At 40.2% G+C, this 18122-nt stretch overlaps 1 protein-coding gene across 2 annotated transcripts; it reads right to left on the reverse strand.

Moving 5' to 3' along the window:
- Window positions 1–298: 298 nt before the first annotated feature.
- ocrl (OCRL inositol polyphosphate-5-phosphatase) lies at window positions 299–16210 on the reverse strand. 2 transcript variants are annotated; one of them, XM_070836441.1, is made up of 23 exons: window positions 16176–16210; window positions 13159–13250; window positions 12776–12814; window positions 12259–12372; window positions 10728–10916; window positions 10385–10634; window positions 10110–10283; window positions 9904–10005; window positions 9682–9796; window positions 9429–9545; window positions 8893–9074; window positions 8479–8590; window positions 7988–8097; window positions 7603–7738; window positions 7341–7451; window positions 7023–7188; window positions 6218–6453; window positions 5470–5493; window positions 3601–3720; window positions 2979–3063; window positions 2492–2619; window positions 2194–2305; window positions 299–1520 (listed from the first exon to the last, which is right to left on the reverse strand). In XM_070836441.1, the coding sequence occupies exons 5-23, from the start codon at window positions 10888–10890 to the stop codon at window positions 1396–1398; spliced, it is 2568 nt and encodes an 855-aa protein (XP_070692542.1). In that variant the 5' UTR covers window positions 10891–10916; window positions 12259–12372; window positions 12776–12814; window positions 13159–13250; window positions 16176–16210; the 3' UTR covers window positions 299–1395. The 2 variants fall into 2 exon arrangements, with proteins under 2 accessions (XP_070692542.1, XP_070692541.1); XM_070836440.1 differs by lacking the exons at window positions 5470–5493; window positions 12776–12814; window positions 13159–13250; window positions 16176–16210 and having other exon boundaries at window positions 12259–12366.
- Window positions 16211–18122: the final 1912 nt, after the last annotated feature.

An 18122-nucleotide genomic window follows, 5' to 3' on the forward strand; every position in this document is an offset into this window, starting at 1 on the left:
CCTTATTTCAATAACCATGACAAGTTTTGCAACAGTGACTACAGAAACAAAAAAAAATCCTCAGTGGCACAAATGAGAAAGGTGCACAAAGACAGACTGTATCCTGCAGAGTAATGAGCCGTTAAATCTTGCAAAACTTGCCCCCAGAAAGTGCTGCATTAGTTAAAACGAGAGTATTACTCATCTGCATTTACCATGAGGAACACAACGGCTGTGTCTTGGCATTACACAGGCGTAAAACAACAGATGAGCTTTAAGATGTGGCAGCGGTAAGGAAAAAAAGACATGTAAACAAACAGACATTAAGAGTACCACCTTGATGACGAACAGGACAAACTGTAGACACCATCACAGATTTGCACCACCATACCAAATACCCATGAAACAGGGACATGATCGCTATTTACACCATTTAAGACATCAAGAACCACAGGGGGTAACTTCTTACTCCATTCCAGTGGACCAGGAAGTTAGTGTGTTAACAGACCTGTTTTGTAACTCAAGAGGAACTGGCAAAACAAGATGTAAGGCTCATGGCTGACGCTACACAAAAACACTGCAAACATCCACGACAGAGTTTTCTATAACAGCATGATAAAAACATATTTTACAACCAATCCAGAGCTGAAAATTAACCATACTAGTAGTAGGAACCGGAGACAGTTCAGATGGTGCAAACATTGAAGAAAAATATATAAATAACAGTTAAAATACAGTGGGTATGGGAACAAACAATTCTCACAGATATCTTAATCTTGTCCCCTCAGGAAAAATGCGGCAAAATAGATGATTGTCATGATTTATCTTAAGCTTAAACATTCTTAGTATATAGATTTCCATAATTATCCCATTTCAAACTACTTAATGCTTCGTACGATATACTAGTATTCAGTCTACTTCTTAAAACGTCAGGAATATCCTTTTCTTTAGTGTAACCGAGTCTTTCGCTTAGCATCTATGAATACATAGTGTTGTCACATTCATAACACTCACTGTTCAGGGGTTATTTTGGCATGAACACCTACAACAAGAAGCCAGCTGAGGGCGAGGACAACTCTAGCCTGGAGGCGCTGGGCCTTTAGGTTATCAGAAAGTGCAGAGGCATCAGTTCAAACCTCTTCCAAGTGCTTCCAAATCCAGCGAGCGGTGATACTGTGAAGGATCTGAATATATGACACTTGGTAAAATCATCACAGTTCTAATGGAGGTCTTCCTCTAACATCAGAGTTTGTGAAAGGCAGGGTGCAAAACAGCTGCACTGGTCTCCAACTGATGACAAAATACCAAGTGGGTCATGTTACAGTGTCCTACAGGTCCAGGTCCTTTGCTAACAGTAAGCCAGGTTGGGAATAACCTCCGAACCTGACTGACGTAGTGAGGGACCATCAACCTCGGTTACTCCTCGTCTCCTGCCATGAGGAACCCCAGAATGAAGTCGATGGCTTTCTGCCGGTCGTGTGGTGACTGCCTGCCCGCCAGTTTGGGAGGCGGTCGGATGAGGAGGCTGGCAAAGAGTGTTGCTAAAACACAAGAACAGAAGAAACATGTAAAGAACCTGATACTAACACAAGGCTAACTTCAACCTTCTATCAAGTAACATAAAACTATTTTCATATTCTGTATAATCAGCAGTGTCAAGACGATATGTCGTTAAAACATTCATGTCAGTGTAGCCAACCCTTGTGATTTGTCAGGATATTTAGCGGGCTGGCTTTCATAAAGATGATGAGTAAAATCCCTGACTGACAGAAAACTGCACCATCTCAATACTTGTGAATATGAGTCTGTTTCATACTGGCACCAACACATATTCAATTATTGCCTAAGTGCGGCATTTTGAGTAAAAGAGTATATGGAATCATAGTAATAGTGTAAAGACTAGCATTATATTGTTTAGGTATCAATAGTGCTGTTGAATCTTGCATGTGAATGCATGCATGTCAGATGTTATTGTCACAGAATTACTCTAAAAAGAATAGCACTGTTGTTGTCACATTAGCTTGTGGGGATCTACGTGACTGATGATGTTACCCTGATTATTCTCGAGTAGGAAAAATAGAACGAACACGCACACAGCGACACATACCAGGAATTAATTAACACTATGATTTTCTTATTTTTCTTCAGACATTGTGCTATGTTGTTCAAATTGATTGTTCCTTGAACTATAAAGTATAATGAACCATTTCATACCTATGAGGCTGGCTGTTAGGTTGTTGTTATGCGAGTGCTTGAGAAGTTCTTTCAGAAAGGCCATTAAGTAGCGAAACACGTTGCGGTGAGCACGGGGCAACTGGGAGATCAACTGTCAATGGACAAAAGTAGACAAAGATTAGTCATACGTACTACTGTATGCAGAATACAGCAGACAAATCCTGAGATAAAGCCAAGTCAAAACAGTCTTTCTGCACTCTGCAACACTTCTAAGGACACAGAAAGTTGGTAAATATCACAGTTAATAACAGATAAGCACATTGTATGTTAAGTGTACCTGTTTGCAGAGACGGCTGTCATGAGCACATTCTAGGCACCGCTGGTAGAGTTCATAACACAGCACCGGCTCCGGCAAGGCCTCCAAGAAGATCAGCAGAGCCTCAGCAACAGAGTGGTTACAGCCAACTACATGAGCGGTTCAGGATGAACAAGCAAAGACGGCACCCACTGCATCATTCATGTTAACATAATAAACAGGTCTGCCTGTGTGTCTTCTTGTTTTTATCTGTAAACAGTTGTAGCTAGCAAGCTAACTTAGAATTCAGCACTTAGTAGCACTGAGAGACATTAACCCTCTTGACTCAGACTACACCACACAGTCACATGATCAAGAGGACATAACAGCGCCCATGTGTTAATTAGGTTAGTGTGTAAGTTTGTGTCTTTATGCTGCTGATGTCTTTTGTTTTATAAGCCATTTGCAGGGCTGATAATGGTAATGGTGAGATCCGGTCTTATGGGACTGGTTTCATAAACAAGGATACAGACGGTGTCTGGGATGCTGGTGTCCAGACAGTCGATGATGCTCTGCAGCTCCTCTTGTAGGCCTGGTGTCTGGAACAAGTCCTCCTGGGAGGCATTCAGGGACAAATATGGAAATATCTAAACTGTTACCAGAAGTAACTCTGTGTCCAGTTACAATTTTTTGCTCTGCATATTACATATGGTACTTTTTTATAGTGCATATTGCATTTTGTATTTATTTACCTTGCATCTATCTATCTATCTAATTAGTATGACCATAAAGGAGCAGATGCATATTATGAGCCATCTACTGTTGCGTGTCCAAATCTGTCTCCAAATTTGTCATCTTTGAACTTAAAAAGGATGAAGTTGTTCCTTTATGGGTTGAGAAAATTGCCCCTCCTCATAAAAGAAATATATCACATAAAAAAAACTATTAAATTATATGAAAAATACATTGTCACAAAACTGAAAGAAAGCCTCAGCACAGTTTCTCAGCTCATGAAAAGTTGATATTTTGGAGATACACGGTTTAACAGGCCAGCAATGCAATATAAGGGTACTGTCACAGGAAGTTCAGCAGTCTTGTTACATCTCAATGATAAAACCTTAATGTAGAGAGTATTCTATCAGCTGTCTCACCTGATCACAGGACTTGGTGAAGAGATGGTTCACAAGAATCCACACCTCCTTGGGGATCTTTAGAGGTTTCTCCTCAGTACTTGCACCATCCACCATCAGGAAGCTCACTTTTGACTTTTCCTGATGAGAGATAACGCAGTGAGCATGACTTTGTACATGAAATTGTAGCGCAGACAGCAGATTACTTCCTGGAGTAAAATACTAATATACTCTCCATTCATGAAAAAAAAAAAAGAGATCAAAAGTCATGACATGACATGACATACAATGTGATTCACTACTAGAGTGACTGCACATGACACATCCGATCAATTAATAGCAGCAGTGAGGTCAGGATTATCTCTGAGGGCTTTAAACTTCAAAGAGCCATTTTAGAAACGGCAGGATATCACATTCTTAGTGTCTCTGCAAATGGATCCCCGAGGCTCACGAGAGACGTCCAAAAATAACCACAGCTAGCGATGTTGCACATTAGCTCAGAGTGGGTCTTTAATGGGAGACAATGGCAAACATGCAGACCTAATTAGATATTAGAGATATATATATATATATATATATATATATATATATATATATACATACACTCAAGGTATTTACAATGTGGGGATTCAAGAAATCTGTTAACTGATGCAGCTTTTCGGTTCCACAGAAGCTACGAGATGGAAGAAGAGACTTGTCGTTAGGCTTCATAGGAGTGTTAGCTGAGCAGACCCTGATACTTCTTCTCATTAGCTTTAATCATGTGTAGGAGGGAGCTGTGCAGTGAGGGTGACCTGCTGTGAAATGAGATTTTGCATGTTTGCGTGTGTCTAAGTTTCACTGGACTGGTGTAGCCTGTCCTAAATGAGCCAGGGGAGATTTAATGGATGGCTGATCCACACACAGATTATAGCTAAGCTGGCATGGTCTGCTCAGTGGTGCCTGTGGGTTACCAACTGCTGCCCTTGTCAGCTTCTACAAAAAGTAGAATATGCACTGATTCAATTTTCCGATGAACATGTGAAACCACTTTTTAAATTGATCTAAGATGCAGACAGCAGGTGAGTATCAGTGCAATATATTGTAGCTGAAAGGCACTGCACATTAAAAGGAATATTCCAATATAGAAGGACTTACACCAAGTTACTTACTTTCCAAGAGATAGATAGAAGTTTAATACCACTCATGTGTCTGTGTCCTAAGTATGGAGCTAAAGCTAAGATATTAGCTTAGTTTAGCATAAAGATTAGAAGCATGGGGAGACCGCAGACAGATCAAAGTTAGAAAATACTACCAACACCTCTAAAGCTTACATTTTTTTTCCGTTTGCAGTGTTTTGGCATTTGATAAACTTTCAATCTCATCAATCTGTTACTTAATCTGGACGGTACACAGTACAGAAAATAAACAGGTCCCCACTAATGCAGCCGCTTGCACAACGCAGGGGTGTTTGAGCTGAGCACCCGCTTAGGTGTTGTTGGCATCTTTCTGAACTTTGGCAAGACCAAGTTTCCGTTTCCCTCTGCTTGCAGTCTTTACGCTAGGCTAAGCTAATTGTTTCCTACATCTAGCTACTTAACATACAGAGATGAAACTTGATACTTTTCCTGTAATTACCATACAAATGTGAAAATATTTCTGCTTGTTGGATTGTTGAAACTATTTTATTCATATAAAAAAAAAAAAAAAATCTACTCTAGTATTGGAAACCTTCACAGGTAAAGTTAACAGGGCTACCATATCCTCACATGACTGACTCTAATAATACTTGAACCCATGTCGCTTTATGAGGAAGGTCAATAAAGTGTAGCAGATACTTGGTCATGTAACGAAGTTGATATCGACCCTAATTTACCTTATGTCTGATCAATATCAGAGTTAATAATTTACCTTTTCCATGTAGCTGTCCTCCCCCTGAGCAAGAAGTCAGCCCACAACCACAGTGAAGAGTTGGAAAGGAATGATCAAGGCAAGAAGAGGCGATGAAGGGAAACAAAAGAAGACAGAACAAAGTAGATAGAAGTGGTTTACGTAAACACAGAATCAGAAAATGCAGATAGATCGTGGATTGTTGTTTCATAAATAATTGATCCAATACACCAGGCCAGTAGGAAAATTGAGTATTTTGAATAGAAATAAAGGAGCACTGAATGATAGCAGCAGTAGATTTCAAAGCCAAATCAGATTATGTCAAAAATAGCATTATGGAAACAGACAGAGGGGAATGTAAAGACCAGAGGAGTCTATTTATATAAAGCAGTAATATGGGCCTAACCTGAGTCAAATTTCCCTGTTCTTTAGGAGCTCCCTTCCTATGTTTTTGCCACTTCCTCATTCCCTTGGCCCCTCTTGGCCAGAAATATACAGGTTGAGACATTTTATGTTCTCCAAATATAGGCTCTCTGTGTGTGACTGAGTTTACCCTGAGGGAGTGAACAAGCCCTCACGTGTCCCCGCTCAGGTTTCAGGTCGTGAATAGCTGTCGGATTTCAATCTGAGCTAAGCTGCTCCTTGTAGAGGAAGGTTTTTGTTTCACAATCAGAGTTTCAGCTAATCTGTGGAAAATATGCCTCCATTCACTAATCCTATCACTTTAAACTGGTCTGAATGGATCACAGCTGGACTAGCTTTCCCTCACCAGATCAATGAGTTTGGTGATGGGGATCTCTCTGATGGGCTTCTTCATGCGGCACAGAGTCTCCAGCGAGGTGCCAAAGCAGCTGGGCAGGTAGTTGCCCGATATGGTAATGAAGTAGTCCTTGCCGCGGTCCAGATGGAGCACCAGGATGTCCTCTATGGTGTCCTCTCCGGAGTTCAGCAGCGTGACAGAGTCTTTACTGACATACACCTCCAGATAGATCTCCAGGGTCTCATCTGCTCAGCAAGATAAGGAAGAGCTTTACAGGAAGTTTTCTGAGGAACTGTGACAGGAACACTGTCAGAGGAGCTGAGTCTGCACTATTGATTATTTGCAAACTAAAAGGGATATTAAAGACTAAAAAGGTTAGAGGTTACAAGTTATTATTATTATCATTTTATCTGTTAGCTATTGTTTTTAAGCACTTTTCATTCACTTTTCCCTCCAAGCGTCCTTGTTAAACATTTAATAATGTAATGTAAGGGAGTCAAAACATGATAAAGACACTATACTTTTTGAGCATTAAACCATTGGTTTAGTAGGTCCTCCAACTATAAGTATGAACTTGAAAATTAGTAGAATGTGGGACCTTTAAATACAACAATTAGAAAAAGTTGAATGTCAAACTGGGGCCATGTAACAGTACAAGGTTGTCCTAAATAGATAACTACATTAATAATCTCATTACATTTCATCATCACCAATAATGAAAATACTAAATGATCACAGATTATTCATTATTCAAAGTCAAGATCACAAGCCTATGGACCATCAAAGAAGAAAAGGGAGTTATTAAAGAACTTACTTGGCTCTAAGAATCCATCACTCGGCTCGGCACGGAGCCAAGGTTTGCAATACAGTGAGTCATTGAGTTTGGGGATGAAGGCAAAGTGACAGGGGACCTGCCCGTCATTTGTTATTAGGAAGCGCTCCCTTTGAAGCTGCCGGAATTTCACATTCTCAAATGCAAACTGCAGGACAAAGACAGAGATGCAACATCAAGCCACAAATTCCCAGTAGCTTTATCTGACTAAATCTTATGAGAAATCACAACTGGTTACCTTGTGTTAAAGGTTATTAGTCAGATCAGAGTCAGTATGATGATGATGATGAGTGCATTTACCTCTCTCCTGCTCAGAGATACAGATGGAAGGAAATCATTCTCCATTCTGTCCATCGCCCGAACAATTTCCTCAAACACCTTTTTGTGGCGCTCCTCATTTACCACCTTAACCTGTTACGCAAACACAAAAAAGGTCCTACTTGTTTATTTTCCAAATAAATAAAAAATGTTTATTACATCAAAGTTCAAATTAAAAGAAGAACCATGCACGTCTCGACCAAATCCAGTCGGTTTAGTTTTTTTTGACAACATGGCTTCTTACCCCGACACTAAAGAGGGAGCTGACAGGTTTGTGGTCACTAGTTTGCAGCTCCATGTGACTCCGGTATTTGAGCTGCTTGACATTGTTGCCTCTCCACAGGATTCTGTCGCACCAAGCCGGGACGCGGCACTTCCCACTGCAGGAAACAGTCAGAGTTTCAGAGGCAAAGCTAAGGGTCAGACACCAGACACACATACAGTACTGCTGACTCTGTATTACAGCAACGATAAGGCTGGAAGAGAGTACCTTACTAGCAGAATTTAATCAGAATTCTAAGGAAGAAAAACTGAAACTAAGGACAAGTTGGATAAAACACAAAAATAGGAAATCCTGTGGTGAGTGTATTCATTCAGTAGAAAAACAAAACTGGATTTTTTTTTGTTACCTTGAATCCCATCGATCTGTTTTGGGGTCGTACTTGTATGTGGGAATGAAGTTGATCTCTCCCTCCATGAAGTCTGTGAAGGCTCTCTTTGTCTGCCTCTGAATGTTCAGCTGCACAATAAAAAATTATTTGGTGAATCCTTAATTATTTCAAGAGGAAAATTACAAATTACAAACAACCCCTGTAATAATGGCAAAACAGTGACATATTTGCCTAGGCACTATTTATTAAGGGGTATTTACTGCTTCGGTTACATCACAATGTCTTACAGTTCCATAAATTCACATCCAAAACACAAGCTAAGCCTATTCAAACAAGAACGCTTCACTTATGAAAGAATAACTAGAGCTTAAGAGCCTTAAGCACTTAATAGTGCTCACTCACTAAGTTAATAGTGAGTAAGCGTGGCGGTGTGTTTTCTTTCAGCTGTTGGTCATCAATGTACAACTATTAAGTTTAGAGAAAACACTGAGCGGGTAACAGTCTCTTACCTGATCAACCTCCTGAAGTTTTTTTAGCTCATTCTTTACGATGTGCTGTTTGACCTCAGCAGCATCGTACAAGAACAGACGATAGTTTAAATCCCCAAGCCAGATTACAACACTGAAACACAAAACAGACAGTTTACAGCAACAACTTTGTTCTGAATATGTTCTACAATACAAATACTACAGATCTATAGCCTGGAGCTTATACTTGATTATATACACTGATTAAGTTCAACAAAAGCTTTGTAGTATTCAATGGATTCAGTACTGCTGGAAAAAGAAAAATACATTCAGTTATAGCTGGTGGTGGACAAAACCTCAAGATGATGATACAAACACAACCAATGAGTTATTAATTAACATTAATTCAGCACCACGTTTTCCCTCTGGAAACTCACGAACAAGTGAGGAACTCACTCGTGCTTGACGATACTGAGAGGGGGGTGGTCCGGTAAGTGGAAGGTCATACGGGCACATATGTCCTTATAGTCCTGGTTGCGGCGCTCAAAGTCCTCCACGTGTGCCGCTAGATGGGAATTGACGATGCAGAAGCTAGTGTTGTGGAAAACAAACCTCACTGCCACGCCTCCTTTGTTCCCCTGCAAAAAAAGAGAAGAATAAATAAAACATGGAAAGGAAGCATTTAAACAGCTCTTTACCTTAATTTAGGCAAATGCATGAAGCAGTAACATCTAACTAATTAAATAAACCAAACAGAAGCCAAGTGGAGTACACTGCAAGTACTGTTATCAGAAAAAAAAAGGTATTGACCTTTGTGTGTGTGTGTGTGTGTGTGTGTGTTAAAAAAGAAGAAAAAAAACATTTATAAAAATTTCGACATTCAAGTAAAAGAATTTCTTAAAACGTTCCCAATTTCTGTCTGCACTTGAATGGAAAAAATAAAAATCACCACTATCACCATGTGCATTTTGGGGCATTTGGTGTGAACAAACCATTTTTCCCATGATTCCTGTCCCCACATGCTCTGCAGCCACTTCTTTTATGTGCTGTCTGTGTGCCTTTTTGACATAGACCACAAGCATCATCCCAACAAGTCGTATGATCCGAAGCTGTAGACAAAATAAAAGCACGTCAGTACCTTTACTAATGTCCATCTTGACAGTATTGATTCGCAGTAAATGGCTGCATTTACACACAGACGCCAGCAAGGATATCTGGCCTTTCAGAAGCTCTTTCTCTACTCACCCTCTTGTACTTAGCTTTTGGGTGCAAGCTCTTCTCCACCGCATCCACCCAGAGCTGCTCCTTTGACGAGTCCATGTAGAAGAAAGCCTCAGTGCTCAGGTCCAATTCCTGAAAACTAGAGAACAAAACCAAGTCACCATATTGGATGTTATTTAAGCAAGTGCAGAGGGCAATGCAGGACTTTGTGGTGATCAAAGTGCTGTATGATAAACTCTCACTGACCCAAGTGCATACATATCGGGAGGCTCTGTGTCACAGCAGAGCCACGGCTCAAAGCTGCTGTCTGGAGATTGGCCGTTCACATTCCACGTACCTGTAAAAAACCTAAACAGAAGGCAGCATCGGGTTAATGTGTGCAGCAGCACCTTTTTCTAAACTGTTCTATTTCTATAGCAAGACCCGATGGTGAATAAAGAAGCTTCTCTCACCTGAAAGTCTCAATGTCCACGTATTCGTTCTCCTTCTTACCCAGGCGGTGTTTGATGAGGTACTCTCTCTGTCCTGCCTGACTGGAGAACATAGCCTGTCTCATGCTGTTGGTGGTGGGACTGTCGCACCAAGACGGTGGCCTGTCAACGCGGTCAAACCCTGACCTATAACTACTGGAATGGATAAAGTGGGTATTGTTTAGCGCCAGCAGTATTTTGGGCAGATTCCAGTGTTTCCAGTGAACCTGACATGGTGTCATGAAAGGTCAACTTACTCTGGTTTGGTGCTAGTGGTGAAGGAGGTGTCTTTGGCCTGTATGGGGACAGCCCTGTCTTTAGGGACAGGTGGAGGAGGCAGAGGATTGGTTGGGGTGTAGGAGGCTTTGCGAGGAGGTAGAGGTGGAACTGGAGGAGGCTCTCTGGAGGCAACTATGCGATTCTGATGGTTCTTCTTCTCCTCGACTTTGAGAGCATGGTTGAAGTTGTCCTCAAAACCAAAGTCTGAGGCAAGCGACTGAATTGGATCTTCACAAACAGTAAGTTCAAAATGATTTAAGATGATAGCTGAAACATATACGTTTAGGGCTTTAACATGTAATCACTGTACAAGTTTATTACCTGTGTTTGTCTGATTTGCTGATGTGTTGTTGTTGAGTTTGGGAGGCAGTGCACTGGTAGATTTGGGTGGATTGACTCCAGAGCCCACTGAGTTTGTCTTGTTTGCTCTTTGCGGTGGGATGGGGACTGGTCCTCTCACTGCTGTTGGTGTAAGTGGCTCCATCGCTTTGGGTTTGAGTTTAGATTCAACTGCAAAAATTAAATAAATAGCGTTGTCAGATGGAAGCACACAATGATCCAGACTCAACACAGCACTACTAAGTCACTAAAAATAATTGAACTACAGCTTGCTCATGATAGAAGGCAACATGCCTCAGTAAACCTTTGACTTTACTTAAGTAAATTCACACCTCATTTCAGCCGACCTCCATGTAAATATGAACACAGATAAAAATGAGCCAACACCCAGAAGCTCCATGCTGGCATTACAGGAAGTAGAGGAAACAAGCTGCTTGTTGATAGCAAGACTGGGGAGGGCACAGGTCCACCGCAGTGCTACTGAGTACTACACAACTTGATGTTACAATTATTAACTAGAGGGTGAATGAGTGCACAGATAGTAGTAACAGTGAAACTGGATGAACAAGTTCTGAGTATAGAGATAACTACAACAACAAACTTCACCACCATTTTCCTGATTCAAAATCTATTATTTCTCCATGGTGTTTGTTAGTGAAGTGGCAACAAAAACATGGATTTAATAGCCACAGTTTACACACACATCAAAAATGCAATCAAAAAGCAAAACCCATATATAATAATAATAATAATGAGCTCTACAGTGTAACACACACCCTGGAGACTCTTTGAGTAGTGTTTTAACACAATCACAGTCAAAAGATTGCCAGGGGTGTATTAAACCCCCACAGTATACATCAGGTTTTCCAAAAGTAGTGCCCAAGGATCTTATTTTTTCTTAAAGTCAAGATATTCATATTGTTGTGATAAACCACAAGTGGTTCAAAGACAGAGAGGTGCAGACCAGTGCAAGTATAAACAACGCAAGTCCATTGTAGTAAGCTGAAAACACACCACTTTGCTCCAACACGCAACATATGTTCCTTATATGGAGACTTTTGAATGGTGGCATGTTCTCCGCTACAGATGAGTCTTCATATATTCCAGCCAGTTGCAGCAGGAAATGTTTCTATGCAATTGCTTTTAAGGTCAACAGAATATCCTGAATCACATTTCCTTTCATTTCACATTATTCAAAATACTCTCAAAAAGAAAGGCCCACTGCAGGGAATGTGGCATCACACACTGGACTCTCTGCCAATGATATCTTGTAATCTATTACAAAGGTTTGCCAGTTCATCAGAAGAGTGTCAGTCACATTGCTAAAACATAAGAATGAAAGCATAATGACGTAAACTGCAGCCATTGAGTCTCTCCACCAGGGTGTGGGTGGCAGGAATACACAGGAAATCAGCAAGAATTGTAATCCACCCTCTGTGAATAAATGTTAAATGAGTGATTAAATAATTAATCATCCTCCAACTACTTTAGAATACTGACAGTGGAGTCTTACCTTGCTGCTGAGCACTCTTCACCTGGGTGAAGAAAGTCTGGGTCCGATCATCATCCTGTAGTTCCAACAGCAGCTCTGGAGCTTTTTCCCCTTTGATTCGTAACCTAACAAATGCTTGAGAGGAGCACAGAAAACACACATACACTCACACACATGTTGGACACCTATTGACTTGGCAAACACATTAGAGATGCAGACTGTCTAGAAAACAAAGCAAAGTGATTTAATAGTGAGCCAAGTTAGCATTCTTTCAGAGACCCATGGTAACTCATGACCAGCGTCTGCTTCTAAATAAAGGACGTGGACATTTAGCTGAAGGCATGCTCTAAAAATGTAGCATGGTTGGAAAGGGGCTGAGTTGCAATAAATGCCGTGTTTCAGCTCTATTTTGTTCCCACAACACAGGCCCATTTTACTCTTAAAGGAACAATGAACACAATATTTTCTGCATAATCTATTAAGAAACAAAGCAGACAGAGAAATTAGTTTAGCCTGAAGAGAGGTAAAAGGTACTTACAATCTACTGACAAGTCAATAAGAAGAGCCTCTTCAGCCTCTGAAATGAAAGGGACAAAAAGGGCGCTTAAAAGGTGCCCATGCAGTACAAAGGTCTGTTGTGGGAGTACACCACTGGTGTTATAAATCATTTCAACAGACTCTAGTTGTCATGAGTTGATTTTTAAATTGCAAACAAAATGCTCCCTGGGCTTTCACCTCTGCATCACTGTGCCATAACCCTGAGTAAAAATTAAAGTTACCATAAGAGGTGGGTTAAAGAATGGACAAGAATCACACACAAGACTTCACAGAAATGAAGAATAGTTTGTAGCAGCTGGCAACTTATCTAAGCATTTGATGCAATGAGTCTGAAATTAAGGAAAAAAAAAAAAAGTCACATACCTCGCACAATTTCAAAATGACCATTGATGGGTATAGACAGCTGAGGCACTGGACGAGACACAACAGCATCAGGGTTGGCCAAAACACCCAATCTGTATGAGCACAGACCCACAGTCCCACTTAGCATCAGCTCTGTGATGTTTAATGATGATAAAATTATCAGATTTTCCAATGAGATCATAGTATAAAAATATTGGAATATGTCAACATTTCAGATGCAATATGGGTAAATGTACCATTAAGATTAGATTATAATTATTACGCGATTAAAATGTGAATTTAAGAATTAAAAAATGCACATGCACACATGCAAAAGTCTCCTTTAGTCTAATTTGCAGTCCAGTTGCTTTAGTTGAACATGCAAACAATGATACAAAATCAACTAACAAGCGTTCTGCTTCAGTCAAGTTTTGTAGACAAAAGTCCACTGTAGAGTACATTCAAAGGAGCCAAGCTTTGGGTCATTAAATAGTCAACATAAGCAGCTTCAAATCTGTGATGTGGGTTGATGTAGGCAGGGTCGTATTTCACTCTCCAACAATGGCTGACTAACAGCCAGGGTCAAAGAAGCATGCTGGGCACTGCCCACACTTCCCCTCCGCTTCACAATAAGTCTGATTACTGTTGAGGAGAAGAAAATGATTCAGCCCTGCTGCACTAAATGTGTCAGAGGGACTTGCAGTTTCCCAGAATCAGCAAGGGACCATTTGATGTCATAAACTACATTACAATCAACAACAGAGAATATCCACTGCTCAAGGAGGTGGACAAAGTAATAGTACCAGCTAACGATAAAGCAATGCTGAATTAAACACAATTGTTGTGGTTTTAATTGAGGCTGTAGGTTATAGTTTCTATTATCTGACCTCTTTGAACCCCTGTAAGTCACCTTTAAAAATCACTTGTTATTACACCTCTATTATAGATGCAAAGTAGTGTTGGTGCATCAGTGGCAAAGTCTGTGACAAACAAAACAGCCTGAACGCAATACAAAACTGCATTGACAAAGGCTACAGGTGGTCACAAATACATCTTCACCAGCATGGACTAATGAAATCTTTAATAAACAACAGATATACAACCTAAAAAATGAACACCGAGTGTAAAAGAAACATGAGTTTCAACTGAAACCAAACACTGTCAAACTGGTATATCAGAGGGGTTGTTAGGCCATAGTTCCTGCCAATTCCAAAAATACCAACAGACGTCACTTTTATAGGTTTCCAGATTTATGTTGTAATATCTGTACAGCACAAACTACAACCCTTCCTCGTTTCTCCATGTCAAGAGTGGAGTTTGGTGTGTGTGGTTTTAACACAGTCAGCTGAGGACGCAGCTTGTGTTCCCATGTGAGTCCCATTACGGTCCAGGACTAAGTGGAGGAATTCTGGATAATGGGAAGTGAGATGGCTGCTGGTAGGAGTAATTGCTTTCTCCCTCACACTGACGTCCGCTACAACCTGCTACAAACACAAGCAACACTGATGGTGCATCACACCCACAACATCCCCTTTCACAAAACAAATACTCGAGCTGCCAGTCCTGCTAATGTGAAACTGATCCAAATTACAACAGCTCCGTGGTAGACCCTCCCTGATCCATGCAGCAAGTGACTTATTTTGCTGAACTGCATGGCACCTGACTCTGAAATGTTTTGTAAATATTAACATGCGACATTTGCTTCACGTCCTCAGCAGGAAAAGAACTTGTCTCTTGTGAAAATGTTATATATTGCAGTTTTTGTCTAATCATACACCTGACTTGTCTGATTTGGCCACAAAAACTGCCTCCAATATGATGCTTATGTAACATAATTCGCAATAAAATCTGGCAAGCCAAGCCATCTTGTTATAAGCCAATTTGCAAGTTGAAAGCTTGCAAGTTAAAAGCCATATTTGGCCTAAAAAGCAGCACAACCACTGAGTGCACGTCAATCAAAAGGCAGCAGGGAATATAAAACAGTTCCCAAATAAAGACCTGCTCAGAAGAGTAGGCCCGACACTTCAGACATACCACAGCAAGGATCTGCCATCAAATAATGCAGAAAAGGCTGCCAAAACTTGGATTTTTATCAGAACAAAGCAAAAGCCAAAACATTAAAACTCAAACATAACCTGCAAAATCTCACTTGATGCATCTACAGCCTGACAAAAACACATAAATGTTCAATCATCAGAATCTCTGATACTTACATAAACTCTCCACTGCGCTCAATTAGTGACAGTAGTCTGGGCTCCTTCTGGCCAGCCCTCAGCTCCTGACCTCTCACAGTGTGAGCACCACAATCAAGGAATTATTTGGACTGAGGATGAGAAAGGTGCTTGGACATCACAAGCACTAGGTGGTCATACTTGTACGTTGTGTAAACGTGTAAGTTAGTAAGCAAATATTTAGTTATTGTGCGTGTGATTAGACTGAAGACACACAGGAGTGATGAGCTCTGTTAGATGATGCCATGCTTATTGAAAATTAGGAGGCAAAATTAATGTGGCAAATGGAAAAAGCAATGAAAACATAGAGAAAGCAGCTCAGTGGAGATGGTGGTTAGAGGCAGCAAAAAAGGCTCAATCATGGCTAACGTTCATGAACAAGTGGGCTTTAGCTATTTAACTAGCTAGAAGAGAGTGGTCGTATTAATATGGTTAAAAGTGACCTGAATTAAAAGTCAACTGTGGCTGTAAAAGAAAGAGGTAAACCTAGCTCCTAAAATACAGTTCTACGTATCTTGACATGAACTAATCTAAATTAGCAGAGTTGCTAAAGTTCACTGACGTTACCTGAGAAGATGATTCGGTCAAGCTAACGTTAGCCACCGAGCTAAAGCCAACTGAAAAAAAAAAAACACATAAAAAAAGGCTGTAACTTAATTCAAAAAGGATATTGCCAAGCACTCCTCTGCGCACATCCCTAAAGAGGACTCCATTCGTACCGCTAGAGAATAAATACCGATTTATTATACGACTAATGACTTTGTTTTGGTTCAGTCCATACACGGAGGGAGAAAGTTAAATCCCCACCCGGTACGGCGGCGGCGACGGCCTTCCGGGGTGACAGCTGCTCTGCGGTTGGCAGCTAATGCTAACCGCTTGTTAGCTTGTTAGCCAGCTGTTGTTGCTGCTGGATGAGGGTCACAAATGTTCAACAGAGCCGATGAGTCAAGACATGCCGATAGTGAGAGCCAATCTGCGAAAAACCTTAAAATATCCGGCTGCTCTTCTGTTCAGGGAACCGGCTGGTGTGACAACATGTCGGGCAGTTTGCGGCGGGTTAAGCTAGTTGTGCTCCAGGAGAGAGTTTTCTCCGTGGACTCCCTCCTCCGGCTTTCCCTCCCTGCCCAGCTGAGTTATCCGTCTGGTCGGCTTCATCACCGTCACATTTAACGGTGGCTGGATATTAATACGAGACACATCAGCGCCCCCTGTTGGCGCGGAGCCACACAACACCAAAGAAAATCTACTAATGTGGTAAATGTATAATTATTTTCCTATCAATCTCACACTCGAGGACGATGTCCAGCACATCTGTATGTCTTTGTCTGGGAGTTTGGGATAACTTTGCTGCATTTAAATACAGTTACTCCAGTTTTAATTGAAGTTTTTCCAAGTTTTCCATTGTCTTGTTTTTCCTGTTCCCATTCAGAGAGATCTTATTCAGACCCAGAGACAGATTTTACAGTCATCACTTGCAGTTTAGTTTGTTGTTTATTGAAGTATTTTGTCGCACTCAAATATAATTTTGAGGTACTTGTACTTCCCTAATGTATATCACTAGTTGTCAGATACCTACCTCTATTGTACATACCGTTGTTGTTAAAGAGTTATATATTGTTTATACTGTTCTGTATTCTTTTCCTACTGTTGTAGTTTATTTCTACTTTACTTCCTCACTGTACAGAGAGTCAAGCTTCACCGAGTCAAATTCCTTGTTTGCCTATTCAAACTTGGCCAATAAAGTTGATTTGATTTGATGGAAATATTGTACGTCTTACACCAGATTTGTTTGACTGCTATAGTCTGCTATAGCTAGTTCCTTTGATTTCTTAAAAATTACATTTCACATTCCCTTACATATTTATACTATTGTTTATATTGTTTATATCCAACCTATAGCTCATTCATATTTCGGTCTACATTGTTTATATCTGAGCTCATTCATAGTATGTTCATACTGCTGTCTGTATTGTTTATATCTGACCTATAACTTATTCATATTTACACTACTGTTCATACACTATATTCATATCATACTCTCAGGTGTTCTGCATATAATCTCTCAGTATTGCCATACTTTGTAACTATACTTGCACTGTATATTCTCACTATTGCCATAACTCTTACTTATACCTGCACTGTATATCTTTTTGCTCATACTTTATGTGCTCATAGCTTCTTTTAGGTCCTCGAAGGCTCCATAACTTAACACTCTGAAAGTGGTAATTTTCAATAGAGTACTTTTACTTTTGATACTTTAAGTAGCCTACATTTTACTTGTAATACTACTGCTACTGCTAATAGTGTTTACTACAGTGAGTGATTACATGCTAATCACAAATTTCAACTTTAAAGTGGTAACAAATTGTATTTGGATGTTTGTGTGTTATGTTAAACAATGCTGTTATGAATTATCCACCCTGGATATCAAAGATAATATAAAGGTATTTCTTTCAAATTCATTGTTCCACTCTTCTTATGATTTGTACACTGATTTCCTCCCAGTGTGCTCCTATAATGTCAGATTATCAGACATGTTTATCTTTTCAATCAATATCTATCAAACACTAAACAGAGGCAACTCTGTCAACAGACCACAGCTTTCACACCACAAACACAATCTTTATTATTTAGAGTGACTTTCTTTGTAATGTACAATATATGGTTTCAACATTTTTACAAAACACCCCAGAACCAAAACAAATGTAGGCAGGAAATTAGTTAAATTAACTGAACATGAATCTTTTGCCCCAC

Source organism: Pempheris klunzingeri, chromosome 9, assembly GCF_042242105.1.
Source record: "Pempheris klunzingeri isolate RE-2024b chromosome 9, fPemKlu1.hap1, whole genome shotgun sequence".
In the NCBI taxonomy this organism is placed as follows: Eukaryota; Metazoa; Chordata; class Actinopteri; order Acropomatiformes; family Pempheridae; genus Pempheris; species Pempheris klunzingeri.

What these genes read in the sequence shown, in the direction of transcription:
- ocrl (XM_070836441.1), bottom strand. Translation starts at nt 10,890, where the DNA reads ATGGAGCCACTTACACCAACAGCAGTGAGAGGACCAGTCCCCATCCCA. An exon ending in GTGGACATTGAGACTTTCAG is followed by an intron (nt 10,006 to 10,109) that starts GTGAGAGAAGCT and finishes CCTTCTGTTTAG; the next exon opens with GTTTTTTACAGGTACGTGGA. An exon ending in CTCAGTATCGTCAAGCACGA is followed by an intron (nt 8,591 to 8,892) that starts GTGAGTTCCTCA and finishes TTTGTGTTTCAG; the next exon opens with TGTTGTAATCTGGCTTGGGG.